Consider the following 23,571-nt stretch of genomic DNA (forward strand, 5'->3'; position numbering starts at 1 on the left):
ATTAAATTATGTCATGAAACTACAAGAATTCTCCCCATATATATTTCTGAACCAAATTGTGATTACATGCATGTCAGATGCACATCCCCAAGGGAAGAAGGGTCCAAGATTCCTCCAGAGCTGAGGAATCAACTGGAAAATAAAGGAACCATGAATACAAAAATAGCTTCTCCTTTGGCTACAGAAATAAAAGCAGGTGGGAATATACGGTTGCCCATATAATGTGCTGATCTGAAGAGCACTTCACCACACACACTGCCCAGGCTTCAAGGAGGACAAAGATGTTCACTTTGATTTTCCTCATCTTTTTCCTAAACATTCCACTTCTTGTGTCCAGGTTCACTCAACCCAGGTGCTTTTGGAGAATGAATGAGAATAAAGACAAGGACGAAGATTTGGTGACAGGTTCTATCTTTTACCTTATAACAGTGCAGCGGCCTGTGGAGAAAGATTATTTCAACCACATTCTGAATATACAGTAAGTTTCCTTAAATTTTCAATGTAAATGTCAATGTGAATATTTCATAGGTGGTCAGAAATGAGAATCAGAACAATGTTTAGAATCTTTTGTTCTGTTATTTCAGTTTGCACACCTAATAAACCAGCTCGTGTTCTTTAAGAGCCACTGCTATTTATTTTTTTTACTTTGAGTTTGTCCAGGGGTGTAATATTATTTTCCTAGTTACTTTCATACTTATAAGACTGGAAGCTGAGGGAAAAGGATACTGTACAACTTAACTTTGTTAACCATGTATATCTCTCCTTTGACTGTTTCCACAACTGAGTAGCCAGTGATATCTTATCAAAAGAAACTGCATACTAGTCAATAAATATCATACTAAATTGGTGCAACTAAACTGATGTTGATTAGATACTGTGACGACCATGCAGCTTCAAATGCATGTCTCTGAGCAACTAATAGGTGTGGCACCTAGATCCAAAGAGTTTTTACATAGATATTAGTTACTCTCTCAGATGTTCTGCATGTGGTCACACTGTGCCTTCTAGTGCTGCATAAAGAATGAAAACAGGAGACTTGCCCACTGTTAAATTCTTATATGATTCTGTTTCTCCATACTTCACTTATTTACAACCACAGGCCTTTATTTCCACAGTAAAGTTCTTCACTGTCTCTTTAAACTAAAAAAAAAAAGAATATTTGTAGTATAAATGATATCTTTGCATTCTTTGTAATAGGAATTGTCACTAATAATGGTGACTGCTTACTTTCCTAGCACTTGCCTGACTGGCAGCTGCAGCATATGATACTTGAAAACATTTGAGATTAGTGATCGACCAGCTCTTTACTATTATCTAAGAAGGACATGTCTCTTCTCTATAAGTCCAAAATGTTTACTCACTGTCAACACTATCTCATTTACATATTATTTTTCTCTTCAATGATTTTACTAATTATAGCTTTGTCTTTTACCAATTTGGGCATGTGCACTTTTGATTTTGTATATCATTGATAGCTCTTTTCCAATATAGCACTTTAGATCACTATGCCACACCAAGAGCTCAAATCATTGGTTTATTTTGATGTTTGGTGTGTAGAAGTTAGTGTTTCACTTCCATAAGTTCTTATCTCAAATGTAGACAAAAGTTGCTCTCTACGGGAAAATGTATGTTGTTCAGATATACCTGGTATAATTATCCTTAATCTCTGTATTTATAAATGGTGTAGGTACATCATTGTACATTCGAGACCAGTCGCAACTAAAGACAAATGTTACTGAAAACCTAGAAATCCATTCCCTTTTTATGGTCTACATGAGTTTTCCACATGTCCATACACGCAGATGAATCTATTTACCCACTGTATTCTGGTATTTTAATTTATTAAAAAGTAATTATTTAAAGAATGTTTTTTGCCAATAATCAATAAAGAAGAAAAATACAAGATGATGTTTATAGACATGAGGGAATATGTTAACTATATTGTCCACTAAATATGAAAGAATTATGAGTACAGGAACCAAACATTACCCCAAGAGACCACTGTGCACTCACCAGTCATTCCTTGAATGCCTTTACCCAGAACAGTTTGCTTTATAAAAATTACCAGAATCTTGGCTAATGCATCACGTGTACATTGAATTTTGCTAAATAATTTCAAACTGAATATATGATCAGGTTTTCTGTTTCATCAAAGCCTGTAACCTTTATTTATCTTCTATGCAAGCACTAAAATCCACAGAAGGACAGCCCTTTCTGTAAAAGCTCCAAATGGCTCATCTTATTTATGGGAGATTTACTTTCATGAACTTTTAAAGCTTTTTCAAACTTCCAGCAACTGATGTTATTCCAACCTCACAACACAGGGCATTTGTTTCAATTATTGAGGGATGTTGGGAATACTATCCAGTATTTTCCAATCCTTCTTTTTATTACAAATATCATATGTAGATCTCTGTCCATAATAAACACTGTTGCGTTTTATAGAACACAAAATGAAAACTGTCAAGTTGTTCTGATCTTGACTTTTTGCGTTGGTGATGTCAGCAAGGACCCTGATCTTTTACCAAATATATCACTAGTATTTCAATTACCAGCAAGGATGGTGTAATAATGTGTCACAATTACACAATCTCATTCATTTTATCAGAACAAAATAAGAAACTTCCCTAATTATGTCTGCAATGACAAGTTCATGTATACTATGGAGTTTAGAGGACCTTATTGAACATCTGTCATAATAGGACTAGTCACATAGCTCTATATATCTCACCAAGTGAGTATTTTTGAATATTTGAAAGAAATCCTTGTCTTTATTTGTACCATCCCAGAGGCTAAGAAATGTGTGAGGAAGATGAAAGCCACATATGTGTGTCAAAATGTGTAGTTAAAGGCTACTATTCAGAAATTGATGGGGCTTTTGCATTTTTTTGTGATGAGAAAAGTTTAACCAGTGAGGTGGTTTTCTAAACTATTGGCAGAACAGTTTCTAAGTTCTCAGGAGGGCAAACTACTTCGTGCTGTTCCCTGTGTTCATTCAGTTTACCTATGACCTTACGTGATTCATTCAGTTTATCTATGCACCTGCCCATCCTATCCTAAGTGATCATGATCAGTTTCCCTCTTTGTATGAGATGGCAAGCAAAGATGCATCTCTAGTTCAGGCCATGATTTCTTTCATGCTTCATTTAAACTGAAACTGGGCTGGGCTGCCCATTCCAAACAATGAAGATGATGCTCAATTTCTCTCATAATTGAGAAAAGAGATGGAAAACATACAGTCTGCTATGACTTTGTGAATATGATCACAATCAACATGCATTTTAGTTGTCAAGACCTAAAGTATTTTATAAACAAATAATGACATCATCCAAAAATTATTTTTCATTCATGGTGACACAGACAGTACTCAAAAACTGTGTGCTTTAGAATGTGGGAATCACTAGGTACATAAAGAATATGGGAGCCGGACGGTGGTGGCGCACGCCTTTAATCCCAGCACTCGGGAGGCAGAGGCAGGCGGATCTCTGGGAGTTCGAGGCCAGCCTGGTCTACAAGAGCTAGTTCCAGGACGGGCACCAGAGAAACCCTGTCTCAAAAAACCAAAAAAAAAAAAAAAAAAAAAAAAAAAAAAAAAAAAAAGAATATGGGTCACGGCCTCACAGTAGGTTGATGTCTCTATAAGAAATAAAGACTTCACACTTCACACTTGACTCATACCATTGGAATGTTAACTTTTACAAATCAGCCTGCTGAGATTTATGCTTTTTAAATTTTGACCTTACATGGACCAATTCCTAAAACTCAGGTGAAAACGTGGCCAAACTAGGTGGTTGAGGTTTAGATGTATCAGCTTTTAAGTGTGAGACACTGAAAAACTTCTCATTCAATGCCTCATTGGAATGGCTAATGGAACAGACTTTTGACATGGCCTTTAGTGAAAGCACATATGATGTATACAGTGCTGTGTATGCTGTTGCCCATGCTGCACATGAGATTCCTCAATCACTGGATGATAGGAAAAAATCTGATATTACATACTTGAAGGTAGAGTTTCTTTTATTGGAATATATTTGGTGTCATCAATGCCATAGTGCTTAGAGGATCACAGATGCCCAAATCTAGTATTTTAAGACATATTCACCAAATACAAAGATTTTTTAACATTTTTCTGCTGTGGAAATAAATCTAGACTTTGATATAAATTTCTAATACAGACTATGAAGGGGAAGAAACTAATTATCAATGAAAATCAGTGATTGCTACAAAGCACATGAATATCGTTGTCCCATCCTAATACTGAAAACATATTAGTCTTTAGTTATTAATGCTCTCTTAATGTTGATAAGATGAACCCGCCTTTGTTAATTGTGACATATGTGTTAATTACTGAGGGTGATGTTTTCCATAAGTTTTCTTAAGTGATTCTACCCCCATGTAGACTCTGGGGACCTCATATATAATTCTGAGAGTAATTACAGAAGTAATTGTGTTGTAATTCAGTTCAGTGGGTGCATGCATATTCGTTTATGTGAATGGAGATTTCTCACTTTGTATGCATGTATGTTTGTGTATTTCTTTGTATCTGTGTCTATATCTTGTTCCTATAATGTGTGTGTCTTTGTGTATGATGTATGCTTCTCTATAGCTGTATCTATATCTGTTTTTAGATAAATTTAGCATAAATTTTCCTTATGTCAATGTCTTTCTGTTGGGAGTTTTTTATGTATAACTTCCTGTGTTTGTTTGTAAATACATGTCTCTTCATGTGCCTATGTGTATGTTCTTCATATTTCTTTGTATGTGCTTGCAAATATGTATATCTGTGTTGCTGTGTGTGTTATTATGTCTTTGTTTATGTGCATAAATTTGTCTAGGTCATTGTCTCATTGTGTGGCTATTTGTATCTGTGTATTTCTCCCTGTGTGTATTTTGTCTGAGAATATGTGTTTATATGTCTTTTTTGCATAATCCCTTTCTATGTATTTTTGGGTTTTATATGTCTCTCTGTCTACATAATCCACTGTTTATCTGTATGCCATTGCACAAATAAGTGAGTATGTATAAATGAGTATGTGGCTGTAATATGCATTTTACTCTCCATGAATGTGAGTATCTCTGTGTGTAGCAGTTTCTCTGTTATGTGTGTATGTGTGTGCAGTTCATATCTATGCTGAAGCAGCTCAACTGAAGTAGAAGCAGCTGGAATATGGGGATCCAAGGAAAGCCTGCAAACCATGGAAATAGAGAACAAGCCACTAAAGTAGAAATGGAAATGTGCAAAAGAAGAAATTGTTTAAAGATGTGAGGAAATGGGGCTACCTGTAGGAAGAGCTGGTCAGTGATCAGCCAGCAAGTATAGGTATACTTGGAGTTCCTTTGCCTATAACTTTAAGGCCTATGGCGTTTGGGATCAGGGAATGGGCAACAGCTAGGGACTCTTGTAAGAGACTGAAAAAGGAAGATGACAGACTTATTTTGAGGACTGGCAGCAAGGGAAGAAAAGCCAGCATTGGTGGCAGTCACTAAAGTAGCTGCAAAGCCCAGGGTAACTGGCCAACTCTTGATTTTCAGCCCAGAGTTGAATGCCAGATGATGGTTTTATCTAATTATTTTTATCAATAAAAACTCAGGAGTCAGCTATCAATGTAAGAGCCTGAATGATGCGAGGAGTAGCGGAGAAGCAACAAGTGCCCACCTATCTCTTTTTTCCCCATCCAAAAGAGTCAAGTCTTTCTCTAAAGGCCCACTATTACTTCCTGTGACTATCTGTCCTCACTTCTGCAAAAATTCGGTAGTTAATTTTGGTCATGAGTAGCAAGCAGCAACATCCAAGTCAATACAAACTTTATTATCACTCTTGGCAACATTGACTGTAATATGATAGTTAGAAAGTAACCAAAATATACAATATAAAATTCTTTCACTTAATTTGTAGAGAAACACTAAAATATTTTACATCATTTCTGTTTATCATGAAGGTTGTTGTTTAAAATATTTTTGTAGTCTCATTGTCATTACAAAATAGAAGGGCTACATTTCTTTTTTACTTTCTGTTGTATCCCACCACTTTAGGAATGATTCAGCTGTAGGGATTCTGTGCTAGAATTTTCTGAATCACTTATATATGCTGTCATATATTCTGCAAATACCTATATTTAAAATATTACTTTTCAATTTGTAGCCTTTTGATGTTCTTTTACAGTTTTACTGCTCTTACTAAAAGTTCAAATACTATGTTGAATAGACATCTAGAGCATAGACAACCTTGACTTGGTCCTGATTTTAATAGAAATCTTTTTAAGTTTTTTTTCATTTATAGTTATGTTGGGCATAGGAGAGCTATAAATAGCTTTATATGTTTGGGTATGTTCTCTGAATTCATACATTCCCAAAGACTATTTTCATAAAAGTGTTAGAATTTGTCAAAGGAATTTTAGCATCAAATGGGATTATGAGGTGGTATTTTTCTTCAACTTGCTTATATGGTGAATTATATTGACTGATTTTCATATGTTGGACCATTCCCAAAACTCTGGGATAAAGCCTAGGAGGTCATAATCTTTGTGATGTATTCTTGGATTCAGTTTGCAAGTATTTTATTGAGTATTTTACACAGATATTCAAAAGGAAAATTCACTAGAATTTTTGTTCACATTTGAATTATTTGTAGATTGTGTATCAGGTGACTGTGTTCTCATAAACTGAAGTTGGCAATTTAGCTTCTATTTTTATTTTGTAGAATAACTTGAAGAAACCTGGTACTCTTACTGAACTGTCTAGTAACGTTCTGTGCTAAAATTATCTGTCTTTGGGCCTTATTTGGTGGTGAGACTATTAATAATTGTTTATATTTCCTGAGGAATTGCTGGAGTATTTCTATTGATTCTCTGATCTTGATTGAATCTGATAGTTGTACTGAGAAACTATCCTTTTCTTTTAGATTCACCAATTTTGTTATTGTAATTTTTTAAGTGAGAGCTAATGATTATCTAGAATTTCTTGATGTTTATTTTTATATCTCCCCTTTTATTTATGATTTTGTTAATTTAGATAGTCAATCTTTAAGTTAGTTTGGAAAAGGATTAAGCTTTCTGGTTGGTTTTCTCAGAGAATCAATTCTCAGTTTCATTGTCTCTTTTATTGTTCTCTTTTATCTAACTTATTCAATACATAATTCAGTTTGATTATGTTCTGTGTCTATTCCTCTTGTATGCCCATATTTTTTTTGTTTTAGACCATTTAGGTGTTTCAATTGATAGTATATGATCTGACCTATTTTTTTGTCAAATGCTAGATGAATGACATTTTCTTTTATGATACGTGATTTTTTATTTTTTATTGCTTTATAAATAATACCATTCAAAATTTCCACTTCAAGAATGGATGAAGAAAGTATGGAATATATACATATTAGAGTACTACTCAGCAGTAAAAAACAATGACTTCTTGAATTTTGCATACAAATGGACGGAAATAGAAAATACTATCCTGAGTGAGGTAAGCCAGACCCAAAAAGAGGAACATGGGATGTACTCACTCATATTTGGTTTCTAGCCATAAATAAAGGACATTGAGACTATAAATCGTGACTCTAGAGAAGCTAAATAAGAAGGTGAACCCAAAGAAAAACATATAAGCATCCCCCTGAATATTAACCTTCATCAGGCGATGAAAGAAGACAGAGACAGAGACCCACATTGGAGCACTGGACTGAAGTCTCACGATCCAAAGGAGGAGCAGAAGGAGAGTGAGCACGAGCAAGGAACTCAGGACGGCGAGGGGTGCAACCACACACTGAGGCAATGGGGATGTTCTATCGGGAACTCACCAAGGCCAGCTGGCCGGGGACTGAAAAAGCATGGGACAAAACCGGTCTCGCTGAACATAATGGACAATGAGGACTACTGAGAACTGAAGAACAATGGCAATGGGTTCTTGATCCTATTGCATGTAATGGCTTTGTGGGAGCCCAGGTAGTTTGGATGCTCACCTTAATAGACCTGGATGGAGGTGGGTGGTCCTTGGACCTCCCACAGGGCAGAGAAACCTGCTTGCTCTTTGGGCTGAGGAGGAAGGAAGACTTGATTGGGGGAGGGGGAGGGAATGGGAGGTGGTGGCGGGGAAGAGGCAGAAATCTTTAATAATTAAATTAATTAATTAATAAAAAAAGTCAGCAAGAAAAAAAAAGAAAGAAAGAAAGAAAGAAAAAAAAATTTCCACTTCCTCCCCTCCTCCCATTTCCTTCGGCTCCCCCTGACCCTTCCACATCCCCCTCCAGTATTAAGAGAGGGCAGGGTACTCTGCCCTGTGGGAAGTCCAAGGCTCTCTCCACTATATCCGGGATTAGGAAGGTACTCATCCAAATAGATTAGGATCCCCAAAAGCCAGTACATGCAATAGAAACAAATCCCAGTACCATTATCATTGGCTTGTCAGTCTGCCCCCATTGTCAGCCAAATTCCAACTGTCCAGTTTAACCCCATGTAGGTTCAGCCCCAGTCCAGCTGGCTTTGGTGAGCTCCCATTAGTTCAGGCACACTGTCTCAGTGGGTGGACCAACCCCTCACTGTCCTGACCTCCTTGCTCATATTATCCCTCCTTCTGCTCTTTAGCTGGACCTTGGGAGCTCAGTCCATTGCTCCGATGTGGGTCTCTGTCTCCGCCTCCCCCTGAGATAAAGACCTCTCCTCTACTGCCCAGTGTCCTAGCTGGGGACATCCCCGTGTTTACCTGAGAAACCCTCTAGACCCAAACCTCCTTCCAACCCCAAAATGGCTCCCTTAATTAAGATGTCTTCTTCCCTGCTCCCATATCCTTCCTTCCTCCATCTCAACCATCTCATTCCCCCAAGCCATCCCCAACCCTCCCCTTTTACCTCCTACCTCCCCCTCTCTCCTTCCCTCACCCCATCCTTACACCCTTGCTCCTAACTTTTGCCTGGAATATGGTCTACTTCCAATTTCCAGGAGGATCTATATATATTTTTCTTTGGGTTCACCTTATTACTTAGCTTTCCTAAGATCACAAATTATAGGCTCAATCTCCTTTGATTATGGCTAGAATCCAGTAATGAGTGAGTACATACCATATTCATATTTTTGGGTCTGGGTTATCTCACTCAGGATAGTGTTTTATATTTCCATTTGCATGTAAAATTCAAGATGTCATTGCTTCTTACCACTAAGTAGTATGCTATTGTGTAGATGTACCATACTTTCTTTATCCATTCTTCCATTGAGGGACATCTAGGTTTTTTCCAAGATTTGGCGATTACAAATAATGCTGCTATGAACATAGTTGAACAAATGCTTTTGTAGTATGATTGGGCATCTCTTGGGTATATTTCCAAGAGTGGTATCGCTGGATCCTGAGGTAGGTTGACTCTCAATTTTCTGAGAAACCCCCACACTGATTTCCAAAGTAGTTGAACAAGTTCACATTCCCACCAGCAATGGATGAGTGTTCCCCTTATTTCACATAGTCTCCAGTATAGTTTATCATTGGCGTTTTTGAATTTACCCTTTCTGACAGGTGTAAAATGGTATCTCAAATTTGTTTTGATTTGCATTTCCCTGATAACTAGGGAAGTTGAACATTTCCTTAAGTATGTTTTGGCCGTTTGAAATTCTTCTGTTGAGAATTCTCTTTTCAGTTCAGTATCCCATTTTTAATTGGGTTATTTAATATTTTAATGTCTAGTTTCTTGAGTTCTTAATATATTTTGGAGATCAGATGTGGGGTTGGTGAAAATCTTCTCCCATTCAGTAGGTTGCCTTTTTGTCTTGATGACTGTGTCCTTTGCTTTACAGAAGCTTCTCAGTTTCAGGAGGTCCCATTTGTTCATGGTTGTTCTTATTGTCTGTGCTACTGAGGTTATATATAGGAAGTGGTCTCCTGTGCCCATGTACTGCAGGATATTTCCCACTTTTTCTACTTTCAGGTTCAGTGTGGTAGGATTTATATTGAGGTCTTTAATCCATTTGGATTTGATTTTTATGCATGGTGATATATATGAATCTATTTTCATTTTTCTACCATTTGTTAAGGGAGCACCATTTCTTTTTATGACTTTTTATTATTTTTTCTTATTATTATTATTATTACAAATTTTCACCCTCTCCCCTCCTCCCATTTCCCTGCCTCTCCTCACATTCCCCATCCCTCTCCCCCTCCAGTCCAAAGAGCAGTCAGTGTACCCTGCCCTTGGAAGTCCAAGGTCCTCCCCCCTCCATCCAGGTCTAGGAAGGTGAGCATCCAAACAGACTAGGTTCCCATAAAGTCAGTATATGCAGTAGAATCAAAACCCAGTGCCATTTTCCTTGGCTTCTCCGTCAACTCTTCTTGTCAGCTACGTTCAGAGAGCCCGGTTTGATCACATGCTCCATCAGTCCCAGTCCAGCTGGCCTTGGTGAGTTCCCATTAGATCAGTCCCACCATCACAGTGGGTGGGCGCACCCCTCACTGTCCTGACTTCCTTGCTCATGTTCTCTCTCCTTCTGCTTCTCATTTGAACCTTGGGAGCTCAGTTCAGTGCTCCAATGTGGGTCTCTGTCTCTATCACCATCATCGGCAGATGAAGGTTCTATGGTGATATACAAGATATTAATCAGTGTGGCTATAATATAGGCCCAGTTCAGGTGCCCTCTCCTCAGCTGCTCAAGGCTCAAGCTGGGGACATATCCTTGGACACTAGCCATAAATAAAGGATATTGAGCCTATAATTCATGATCCTAGAGAAGCTAAATAGGAAGGTGAACCCAAAGAAAAACATGTAGTAATCCTCATGGATATTGGAAGTAGACAAGATTGCCAGGGAAAAATTGAGAGCTTGGGCGTGGGGATAGCATGGTGGTAAGGGGAGATAGGGAGAGAGGGAGAGAGAAGTGAGAAGGGGAGGATGGGGAGAGCTTAGGGCAATGGGACGGTTGGGATGGAGGAAGAGTGGATATGGGAGCAGGGAAGTATATATCTTAATTAAGGGAGCCCATTATAAGGTTGGCAAGAGACTAAGAGCACCATTTCTTAAAGATGCTTTCTTTCCCCCATTGTATAGTCTTAGATTCTTTGTCAAAAATCAGGTGTTCGTAGGTTTGTGATTAATAATCAGGTCTTCAATTCAATTCCATTGTTCAACGTCTCTGTTTTTATGCCAATACCAAACTGCTTTCTTTACTGTAGGTCTGTAATAGAGTTCGATGTCAGGGATGTTAACGCCTCCGGAATTTCCTTTATTGTATAGGATTGTTTGGGCTATCCTGAGTTTTTGGGGTTTTTTATAGAAATTTGATTATTGTTCTCTTAAGGTCAGTGAAGAATTTTGTTGGGATTTTGATGGGGATTGCATTGAATATATAGATTACCTTTGGTAGAATTGCCATTTTTATTATGTTGATCCTAACATTCCAAGATCATGGAAGATTCTTCCATTTTCTGGTATCCTCTTCAATTTCTTTCTTCAAAGCCTTAAATTTCGTGTCAAATAGGTCTTTCATTTCCTTGCTTAGTGGTACCCTGTGGTACTTTATGCTATCTGTGGCTTTCGTGAAAGTGAGTGTTTCTCTGATTTCCCTCTTCACTTTTTTATCCTTTGTGTATAGGAAGGCTGCTGGGTTTTTTTGTGAGTTGATCTTGTATCCTGCCACATCACTGAAGGTATTTATCAGTTGTAGGAGTTCTTTGGTAGAGCTTTGGGGTCACTTATGTACACTGTCATACCAGCTGCAAATAACGAAATTTTGATTTCTTCCTTTCCAATGTGAATCCCCCTGATCTCTATGATGTATTAATTTTATTGCTAGAACTTCGAGCACCAAATTGAAGAGAAATGGAGAGAGTGGAGAGTCTTTTATTGTTCCTGATTTTAGTGGAATCTCATTGAGTTTATCTCCATATAATTTGATATTAGCTGTTGGCTTGCTGTATATTCCTTTTATTATATTTATGTATAATCCTTGTATCACTAATCTCTCCAAGACCTTTATCATAAAGGGGTGTTGAATTTGTCAAAAGCCTTTTCAGCATCTAATAAAATTATAATATGTTTTTTTCTTTCAGTTTATTTATATGATGGATTACATTGATAGATTTTCATATTTTGAACAAGCCATGCATCTCTGGGATGAAGCCTACTGATCATAATGGATGATTTTTTTGATGTATTCTTGGATTCTGCTTGCCAGTATTTTATTGAGAATTTTTACATTGTTGTTCATGGGTGAGATTGGTCTGAAATTATTATTCTTGGTTGAATCTCTGTGTGATTTTGGTATCAGGGTACTATAGCTTCATAAAAAGAGTTTGGCAACGATTCTTTTGTTTCTATCATGTGGAACACATTAAGGAGTATAGGTATTAGCTCTTCTTGGAAGTTCTGATAGAATTCTGCATTGAAACCATCTGGTCCTGGGTTTTTGGGTTTTTTTTATTGGTTGGGAGGTTTTTGACGACAGCTATTTCCTCGCAACTTATAGGTATATTTAAACTGTTAAACTGGTCTTGATTTAATTTTGGTATATGGTATTTATCTTAAAAACTGTCCATTTCTTTAATATTTTCTAATTTTGTGGAATACAGGCTTTTGTAGTAAGACCCAATGATTCTCTGAATTTTCTTAGTGTCTGTTGTTATATCCCCCTTTTTCATTTCTGATCTTGTTAATTTGCATGTTTTCTCTCTGCCTTTTGATTAGTTTGGATAGGTGTTTCTCAATCTTGTTGATGTTCTCAAAGAACCAGCTCTTTGCTTCATTGATAATTTATATTGTTTTTTGTGTTTCTATTTTGTTGATTTCAGTCCTCAGTTTGATTATTTCCAGTAGTCTACTCCTCCTGGGTGAGTTTTCTTCATTTTTTTTCTAGAGCTTTCAGGTCTGCTGTTAAGTATCTAATATGAGTTTTCTCTGTGATTTTTTTTTTAATGTGTGCACTTAATGATATGAACTTTCTTCTTAGCACTGCTTTCATAGTGTCCCATAGGTTTGGGTATGTTGTGTCTTCATTTTTGTTTAATCCAAGGAAGACTTTAATTTCTTTCTTTATTTCTTCCTTGACCCAGGGGTGGTTCAGTAGTTGGATGTTCAATTTCTATGAGTTTGTAGGTTTTCTGGGGTGGAATTGTCAAATTCTAACTTAACTCCATGGTGATCCAATAAGGCACAGATGGTTACATCGATTTTTTGTATCTGTGGATGTTTGCTTTGTTACAGAGTATGGAATCAATTTACAAAAAGGTTCTACAAGATGCTGAGAAGAAGGTATATTTTTTCCTGTTTGGTTGGAATGTTTTATAGATGTCTGTTAAGGCCATTTGATTCATTACATCTGTCAGTTCTCTTATTTCTCTGTTAAGTTTCTGTCTGGTTGACTTGTCCATTGGTGAGAGAGGGGTGTTTAAACCTCCTGCTATTAGTGTGTAGAGTTTGATGTGTGATTTGAGTTCTAGTAATATTTCTTTTACATATATGGGTGCTTCTATATTAAGGGCATAGATATTCAGGATTGAGACTTCATCTCGATGAATTGTTCCTGTTATAACTATAAAGTATCCTTCTCCATCTCTTCTGATTGATTTCAGTTTGAAATAAATTTTGTTAGGTATTAGAATAGCCACACCAGGTTGTTTCTTAGGTCTGTTTGATTGGAAAACCTTTCCCAACCCTTTACTCTGAGGTAGTGTTTGTCTTTGGGGTTGAGGTGTATTTCTTGTAAACAACAGAACATTGGATCCTGTTTTGATATGCATTTTCTTAGCCTGTTCCTTTTTATAGGTAAATTGAGTCCATTGATAGTAAGTGATATTAATGACCAGTGGTTGTTAACTCCAGTTATTTTCTTTGTGGTAGTGCTTGTATGTTTCACTTCTTTGAGTTGTGCTGGTGGTGTGTTGTCAGATATCTGTGCTATTGTGGGTATTGTTGGCTTCCTTGGGTTGAAGTGTTCCTTCTAGTACTTTCTGTAAGGCTGGATTTGTTGATACATATTGTTTAAATCTCTTTTTGTCACAGAATTCTTTGTTTTGTCCATTGATGGTGAAAGAAAGCTTGCTGGGTATAGTAGTCAGGGCTTGTATCCATGGTCTCTTAGTGTCTACAGCACATCTATCCAAGACTTTCTGGTTTTCATTGTTTCCTTTGAGAAGTCAGGTGTGACTCTGATAGGTTTACCTTTATGTGTTACTTGACCTTTTTCTTTTGCAGCTCTAAATACTCTTTCTTTATTCTGAATGTTTCTTGTTTTGATTATTATATGGCAAGGGGATTTTTTTTGTTGATCCAGTCTATTTGGTTTTCTGTAAGCTTCTTGTACCTTCATAGGAATATCCTTTTTTAGGTTGGGAAAATTTTCTTCTATAATTTTGTATAATATATTTCTGGCCTTTGAGCTGGAATTCTTCTCCTTCTTCTACCCCTATTATTCTTAGGTTTGGTCTTTTCATGATATCCCAGATTTCCTGGATGTTTTGTGTTAAGAATTTGTTGGATTTGTTGTTTTCTTTCATCAATGAGTCTATTTTCTCTATAGTATCTTCAGCGCTTGAGATTCTTTCTTCTATCTCTTATATTCTGTTGGTTATACCTGTCTCTGTAGTTCCTATTCATTTACCCAGATTTTCCATATCCAGATATCCCTTAGTGTGTGTTTTTTTATTACCTCCATTTCAGTCTTCAAGTCTTGAACTGTTTCTTTTACCTGTTTGATTGCTTTTTCTTGGTTTTCTTGAGTTTCTCTGAGAGATTTATTAATATTTCCTAACATTTTATTTGTCTTTTTTTCCATTTCTGTGAAGTAGTTTTTCACTTCCTGTTTAAGGGTCTCCTTCATTTTCATAAGGTTACTTTTAAAGTTGATTTCTTTTACTTCTTCTGGGTTAGGATGTTCAAGTCTTCCTATTGTGTGTCCATCTGCTGTCTTCTGGTGGTACCATGTTGCTTTTTAGGATGTTGGAGGAATTCTTGATTGGTACCTGCCCATCTCTTCCTCTCCAGATTCCCCAGCATGGGAGCAGAGCCTCTTGATGGGCTCCAAGGACCTAGCAGACAAAAAGGAAAGCTCTTTGGATTACCTTCAGCATGGGAGCAGGGCCTCCTGCCTGGCATCAAGGACCTCTCCAGATCACCCCAGCAATGAAGCAGGTTTTCTTACTTTAATGACATTTTCGTTTACCACTGCTGTCACTTTGTCTCATAAGTTTGGGTATATGTAGTATTCATATTTAATTAGGTCTAAAAATTGTTTAATTTTATTATTGTTGCCTTGAATCCCTCATCATTTATTTGAAAGTTGTTTGTTTTCAGTGTGAAAGTTTTCTGTTTTTCTCTTAAAGCTGATATTCAAGTTTAATTTCTGTTTGTTTGATCGGGTGCAGAGGGTTATTTTATTTTTCTTGCATCATTTGAGATTTGCTTTGTGACCAAGTATGTGATCAATTTTGGTGAACATTCCATGAGATCCTGAAAAGATGAAACACTCTTTTGTGTTTGTATTCAGCATTCTGGAGATATTTGATAGGTTCTTTTGTTATAATATCTGTTACCAGCGGTATTTCTTTGCTTTGCTTTTGTTCGTATGAGCTGTCCTTTGGAGAAAGTGGGATGGTGAAATATCTGAAAGACAGTGTGTGATTTAAGCTTTAGAGTCGGGATGCATTAAACTATAGACATTAAGAAGTAAAATGTAATCTTTGGGTTGTCTACTATAATAAAAATAAAGTACCTTTTATCATCTTCTATTAATTTAAGGTTTAAAGTGTATTTCATTAGATGATAAAAGGCTTCACTATGTTGTTTCCTAGGTCACTTTCATGAAAACCTTTTTTCATTCATTAACTCTGAGGTAAAATTATCTTTGTTTTGAAGGTATTTTTTATTATTTCCAGAAGGATGAACTCCTTCCACATTTATTCTTTTAGTCTGTGTCTTTTTATTTTGGAAATGATACCAATATAAATATCAATGACCAGTCATTGTTAAATTTCTATTTTTTTTTAAATTTCTATTTTTTTTATTTGTTGTTGTTGATGGCTGCGATGGTGGTTTTGTGTAGATGTTTTCTGTTCTTTTTTTTCCTAGGAAGAGGCTCTTTATTTCCTATGTTTATGTGCATGTAATTAACCACTCATGTTTGAGTTTTCCTTGGGGTACCTTCTTTAGTGCTCTATATGTGTGTAGATATTGTTTAAATTTGTGTTTATGATGGATATCTTCCCCCAGTTTCTAAGGATTGAGTGCTTTGCAGGGTTTAGTGGTATGGGTTGAAATCTGTATTCTCTTGGCATCTACGGGTCAACTGAAAACATCATTGTGTCTTTTATACTCATCATTGAAAATTCTGGTGAAATTCATATAAGTCTACAGTTATATGTTACTTGACCTTTTTACCCTTGGGGTCTTTAATATTCTTTTCTGTTTATTTAACATTTTAATTACTATTTTGTGAGGGTATCTGTTTTCTGTTCAGATCTATTAAGCATTTTGTAAATTTTTGTACCTTTTTAGGGTTCTCCTTTTCTAGGTTATGAAAAATTTCTTCTGTAGTATATAAAAGATATTTTCTGGAAACTTGTGTTGGGATTCTTCTCATTCTTCTATTTCTACTATTCTTATGTGTGATCTTTTCAAAGAGTTTCAGTGTTTCTGGATGCTTCATCTCAATATTTTTTTTAGATTTAACATTTCCTTTGATAACTGATTATATGTTTTTTAATCTATTGTATTTTGTTAGTGATCCTTGTTTCTGTAGTTCCTTTTGCTTACCTAGACTTTCCTTTTGCACAATTCCTTCAGATTTTGTTTTATTTAATGTACCAGCTGCCTATTTATGCCTTGAACATATTTATTAATTTCTTTCAACTGACTGTGTTTTCTTTGCTTTCTTTAAGACATTTATTTCATTTACTACAATTTTTAGTTTGTTCTTTTCTCAATTTCTTTCATGTATTTATTCATTTCCTCTTTAAGGTCCTAAATCATATTCATGAAGTTGGTTTAAAGACTTTTGTTATGCTTTCAGGTGTGCTTGAACTGTGAGGTTTTGTTTTAGTAAGATAACTGACATTGGTTGTGACATATTGCTTCAGCTGTTGCTGATAGTATAGTAGCACTGGTTTCTAGGGTCTGACTTTGTGATGAATATAGACCTAGGTGCTTATTTACAAGTTCATCTTTGGATACAGGACCCATGACCCCTTGTGGAATAGAAGCAGTCTTTGTAAATCTCCCAAGAATGGAAAGCCAGCAGTCATATGATTTTAGTCCAGAATAGAACTATACTTTCAAAGATGATTCAACACAAATTCTTCTCAACTTATTCCAAAGAACAGAAACAAAATAAATATTGCCTAAATCATTTTATGAGGTATAGTTTCCCTAATAACTATATTTCCCTGATATAATAACCATACCACAGATGAGCAATAAAAGGAGGGAATGACACATCAATATGAAGAAATACTCAGTAAAATAATTATAAACATAATCTAAAATCTCATCAAAATGATCATCAGAGACATGCAGGGATGGATCAATATATAAAAATCAACTAATGTTTCGATGATATAAGCAAAAAGAAAAAGAAAGAACATGTAATTATCTCATTAGATAACAAAATTTAACACCATTTCATTGTAAAAGTACTGAAGATAATAAGTATGTAAAGAACAGACATCAACCAGATGGATGCAGTCTAGAGATAGCCTATGGCCAATATGAAAATTTAGTAATGCTATTTTCTTTACAACTAATAATTTTTACTTCCATTTTTTAATTATTTAAGACAATGTGAATGTGAAAATACATACAAATATTTTAGCTCTAATAATGGGAACTTTTTTTAAGAGAGGATTCCCACATCATAATGTAGGAGTCTCCTCTGTATGCTGTGATTATCATTAGTGAATAAAGAAACTGCCTTGGCCTGTTGATTGGTCAGAACTGAGGTAGGTGGGGAAAACTAAACAAAATGCGGTGAGGAAGAAGGTAGAGTTGGAAGGACACCATGGAGCCACTGCCACCAGAAACAGAGGTGCCCAGTACAAACAAGTGTCTCCTCCCAAATTCTATTGTCAATGCACAATCTAGAGAGCAAACTAAATACATAATTAGAGAAAAGGTATAAGAATGTCACTTCCTAGTTTCCATTTGCTTCTACTATAACCAACAAAAGACTTCTTTGCAGCCACTACTAGACTATAAAGTGAGCAAAACAATGAATAAAAAGGAAATGAAAGATATAGCAGAAAAAATCAGTCAACAGATGTTATTGATCTGTGAGAATAGAGAGTCATGGAGGGATATAATGTGTTAGATATCAAATATTCATCCTGCCTTCTCATTATTCATGATTTGTAAGGAGAGGAAGAGTGATAGGTCTTATGTAGTGGATGAAATGAATCACACAGGTCTGGTGTTCTCTCCGGATTTTGTTGAATATTTAAAAATCAGCATTTAACATGTAAATGACCTGTTGTTCTCTGTTGAGCTGGATAGTTTTAGAATATTAGAACTTTTCTGGATGTGGTTTGATTATTGGTTCTCAAGACAATGGGAGAACAAGATTTGGTAAAAATGTTCTGTACCTGCCATAGATGACACATAGGACAGAATGACATGCTGTGTGGAATTTAATTGCTTCAAAAATGAAGTTGATTTCCCTGGTATAAACTTTGTAAAAGAAAATGATCAGTGTGTAACTAGGAATTCGGAATTTATGAGTACTCTTGAAACAATAATACAAGTTGCACTGTGGATCACCTAATAAATATCCCAAAAGCATTTCTAAAGACAAAAGCATAAATGGATTGAATGGAATGTCATGTGACCAAATTTTCCAAAATGGCATCCACAGAGAGCTTTTAATTTCTACAAAGATGAAGAATGTCATGAAACTACCTGAATTTGTCTCATATATTCATCACATGGACTTCAGCCTTCAGATGCAGTGCCTCTGAGAAGAGTGTTAAAGACCTTAGTGTTTGAGGAAATGCTTTCAAAATGAGGGAATCAGGAATGCACAAGTCTCTATGTTTGTCCACAGAAATAACAGCACTTGGGAATACATGGATGCCTATTTTATAAACTTATATGAAAGACATTTCACAATTACACTGGCCATGCATACAACAGGACAAATATTATTTTCCTTTTTGTGCCCAATAATTCTACCTTTTTTTGGTCAGTTTCATTCATTCCAAGAGTTTTTGGAGAAAAAAAGCAGAATGAAGACTAGGATGGAGTCTTGGTGGCAGTTTGTCCCTGTTAACTTGTAGGACTGTATTGGTATGTAGAAAATGAGCATTTTAACAAAATTTTGAATATAAAATATGTTGCTTTGTATGTTGTATGAAATGTCACCATAAATATTATTTGAAGGCTAGACTATGAAAATAAGAAAAAAGGTATGATTTTCTGCCCTGTTTTTACAATCTGCACACCAATAAGCAACCCCAAATTCTTTTAGAGAATTAATGATATTTTTCTACTTTCAATTTGTCCGAAAAGTGTTCTGTTTTAAACACAGTTATTCTCCAATTTATGAGATTGGATGCTGACTGAAGAAAAAACTTTCTACATTGTTTCATAACATATAGCCATTCACTTCACAGTTTCTATAGCACTGTAGCAGGAGATGACTTATTAAATAAAAGCCCATTCTATTTCAATTAGTTTCATCCTAAGTGGGCCAAAGTAAATGATCATAGAATATAATTAGTTGATGAATATTCATCAATGTGTAGGTCCTAAAGCATGTGCTAGCATGTCCTAAAGCATAACTGGCTGTCAACCTGTAGAAGAATGAAAATATATTCATATCCATCACCATGCACAAAACTCAAGTCCAAATAGATTAAAGACCTCAATATAAATCTGACCACACTAAACCTGATAGAAGAGAAAGTGGGACATAGCCTGCAATGCATGGGCACAGGAGACCACTTCCTACATACAACCCAAGTAGCACAGATAATAAGAGTAGCAATGAATAAATGGGCCTCCTGAAACTGAGAAGCTTCTGTAAAGCAAAGGAAACAGTCAATAAGACAAAAAGACAAGCTACTGAATCGGAATATATCTTCACCAACTTCACATCATACAAAGGACTGATCTCCAAAATATATACAGAACACAAAAAAACTAGACATTAAATTTCTAAATAAACCAATTAAAAATGCAGAACTGAAATGGACAGAGAATGCTCAACAGAAGAATTACAAATGGGCAAAAGATACTTAAGGACATGTTCTTCTTCCTTAGCTATCAGGGAAATGTAAATCAAACAGCTCTGAGATACCATCTTACACCTGTCAGAATAGCTAAGATCAAAATAAGCAATGATAGCTGATGCTGGAGAGGATGTGGCATAAGGGTAACACTCATCCATTGCTGATGGGAATGCAAACTTGTGCAACCAGTTTGGAAATCAGTGTGGTGGTTTCTCAGAAAACTAGGAATCACCCTACCTCAGGATCCAACAATACCATTCTTGGGAATATACCCAAGAGATGCCCAATCATACTACAAAAACATTTGTTCAACTATGTTCATAGCATCGTTATTTGTAATAGCCAGAACCTGGAAAAAATCTAGATGCCCTCAATGGAAGAAGGATAAAGAATGTATAGCACATCCATACATTAGAGTACTGCTCAGCGGAAAAAAAAACAATAAAACTTGAATTTTGCATGCAATTGGATAGAAGTAGAAAGCACTATCCTGAGTGAGGTGTCCCAGACCCAAAAATATGAATATGGTATGTGCTCACTCATAAGTGGATTATAGCCATAAAGAAAAAGCATTTAGTCTATAGTTCATGATCCTAGAGAAGCTACGTAATAAGGTAAACCAAAAGAAAAACATGTATAGATCAACCTGGAAATTGTAAGCAGACAAGATCGCCAGGCAAAAGTTGGAGCATGGGTTAGGAGGGGTAGAGGGACAGGGAGAGAGTGAGAGAGGGGAGAAGAAGAGCTTTGGGGAGAGCTAGGTGTAGTGGGATGGTTGAGATGGACGAAGGACAGATATAGAAGGAGGGAAGAAGATATTTTAATTCAAGGAGACGTTTTGGGGTTGGCGAGAGGCTTGGCTCTGGAGGAGTTGTCAGGAGTCCTCAAGGATGAGCTTAGTTAGGACCCTGTGCAGTAGAGGAGAGGGTGCCTGAACTGACCTTGTCCCATAGTCAGACAGATGAGTATCTTGAATATCACCATAGAAACTTCATCTGGCAACTGATGGAGAAAGAGCCAGAGCATTGGACTGAGCTCCCAAGGCCCAGTTGAAGAGCAGAAGAAGAGAGAATAAAAGCAAGGAAGTCAGGACCATGAGGGCTTAACCCACTGAGACTGTGTGCCTGAACTAATGGGAGCTCACCAACTCGAGCTGGACTAGGAATGAATGAGCATGGGATCAAACTGTTCCCTCTGAATGTGGTTGACTGTTGATGCAGACTGAGGGGCCAATGACAATGACATTGGGATTTGTATCTATTGCATGTACTGACATTTTGGGATCCTATTCTCATTGGATGCATTCATTCCTCAGCCTGGATATACTGGGGAGGGCCTGGACTTCCCACAAAGCAAGGTGCGGTGCCCTCTTTTTGGAATGGAGTGGGTGGGAGGAGCAGGTGAAGTTGGAGGAGGGGAGGAAGTGGGAATTTTTATTTGTATTATTTTTAAAGTAAAAAACAAACAAAAATGTTGTTATCAAATATAGAAATTTAATTCACTAGGACACTCTAACTGCTCAAGGGATTTATGTATCATAATGTTTGGGAGAAAGAAATTTGTGTTGTGGCCACAAGATCTAGTCTCAGATTCTTGTTGTGGTTACTCAGTTTCCAATGACACTTTTTCTGTGTGGTAATAAAAATATTCAAAACTTACTTTTAATTTGAAAATGTATAGGTAAATACATAAAGACATCATAGCAGTACAATATCTAAGTGGGAAACAGATTTGTTTTAGTCTGAGTGAATTATTTAGGATGAAGAGGTATTGTAACAGGACATTGGGTGCCATGCTGTAACATGAGGGGCTTCTTGTTGAGGTTTCTGTCCCGACTAGTCCCCACAGTCAGTAAGCCCCAAAGAAAATCACACGGAGAGTCTACATTAGATATAAACTGATTGGCCCATTAGCTCAGGCTTCTTATTAGCTCTTATAACTTACATTAACCCATTATTCTTATCTATTTTAGCCACATGACTCAGTACCTTTTTCAGCAGGGAAGCTCACATCCTGCTTCTTGGGTGATCTGGGCTGGACTGCGGAAAGAACTTCCTTCTTCCCTGAATACTCCTGTTCTCTCTGATCCGCCTCTACTTCCTGTCTGGTTTTCCTACCTATACTTCCTGCCTGGCTATCAGCCAATCAGCATTTATTTAGTACATGACTGACAGAATACAGACAATTCTCCCACACCAAATCATATTTGATGTTTATCAGTCAGATGATATGAAATGACTAGGAAGAGACAGTTAAAGATCTTCTCAAGAAAATAAACACAAATTGGTATTATTCACTTCCAAGATAGTTGTTACCCAATTTTATTACAAAAAAGCCTCATAAACATTTTCCTCACATTTTATACTTTATCATCTTCTATTTTAAAAGATATTAAACATATACAAACTTATGTAGGATACTATTGTTGTGTTAGTATAAATAGAAAGGTAGTAAAAGCAGTTTGTTAGTATAAAAAATATATCCAGTGTGAATATATGACATTCTTGTAAACATAAAACAGGTGAAAAGTACTTAGAAGGTAGTACATGACCTTAATCTCTGCACCAAGAACCTGGAACTGGCATATTGCTGTACATTTGAGGACAGTCTAATCTATGGAAAATATGATAAACTCATAGGCTCACATGTCTCTTTAATTTTTTACATTGCTTGATGATTTAAAAATGAATACCCAAATAGGTATATTGTTTGGTCAAAGCCTTTGCCGTTGTCTTTATCTTTAGAGTAAGCACTCAAAAACCAGAAGTTGAAAATGTATACTTTGAAAAATGCTGATGGCTCATCTTATTTATAGAAGATGCACTCTGATGAACTTTTAAAGCTTATTACAAGCTTCCAGCTATTTATATTATTCCAATCTCAAAGCATAAGCCATTGATTCAACATTGGCAGTGGTTGGAAATACTGTACAGATCAAAATAGTACATCTATTGACTACACAGGATCATCTGTAGATCTTTGTCCATATTAAGAATCATATTTTTTTTTACAGAACAACTACTAAAAACATCCAGTTTGTACTGGCCTTAGTTTTTGCCATGGATGAAGTCAACAGGAACCCTGATCTTTTACCAAATTCATCATTTGTATTTGAATGTCCAGAAGGTAGTTGTGTAACTGGGATTAAATTTTATAATCACTGGAAATTTTCTGAAACAGTTCATGATTTTCCCCCTAATTATATCTGCTATGACCATACTATGTGTATAGTGGTACTTACAGGACCAAATTTGGCAACATCTGTGATGGTTGGGAACATGCTCAATCACTTCAGACCTCAAGAGGTGAGATTTTGTATTGTGAGTTTGCAAAAAATTCTCATTCTCCTGTTATGAGTCGTAGATGCTAAGAAAATGGTGAGGAGTATACTACCTT

General features: G+C 36.2%; 1 protein-coding gene across 1 annotated transcript in view; it reads left to right on the top strand.

The window, feature by feature from the left end:
- Nucleotides 1–281: 281 nt before the first annotated feature.
- LOC130864244 (vomeronasal type-2 receptor 116-like) overlaps nucleotides 282–23,571 on the top strand; it is a 47,978-nt gene continuing 24,688 nt past the window's right edge. The window contains exons 1-2 of the mRNA XM_057754448.1: nucleotides 282–478; nucleotides 23,189–23,480. Of these exons, the coding sequence (XP_057610431.1) occupies nucleotides 282–478; nucleotides 23,189–23,480 (489 nt within the window). The remainder of the gene's footprint in view (nucleotides 479–23,188; nucleotides 23,481–23,571) is intronic.

The sequence above is a fragment of the Chionomys nivalis genome, chromosome 2 (assembly GCF_950005125.1).
Source record: "Chionomys nivalis chromosome 2, mChiNiv1.1, whole genome shotgun sequence".
Classification (NCBI taxonomy): Eukaryota; Metazoa; Chordata; class Mammalia; order Rodentia; family Cricetidae; genus Chionomys; species Chionomys nivalis.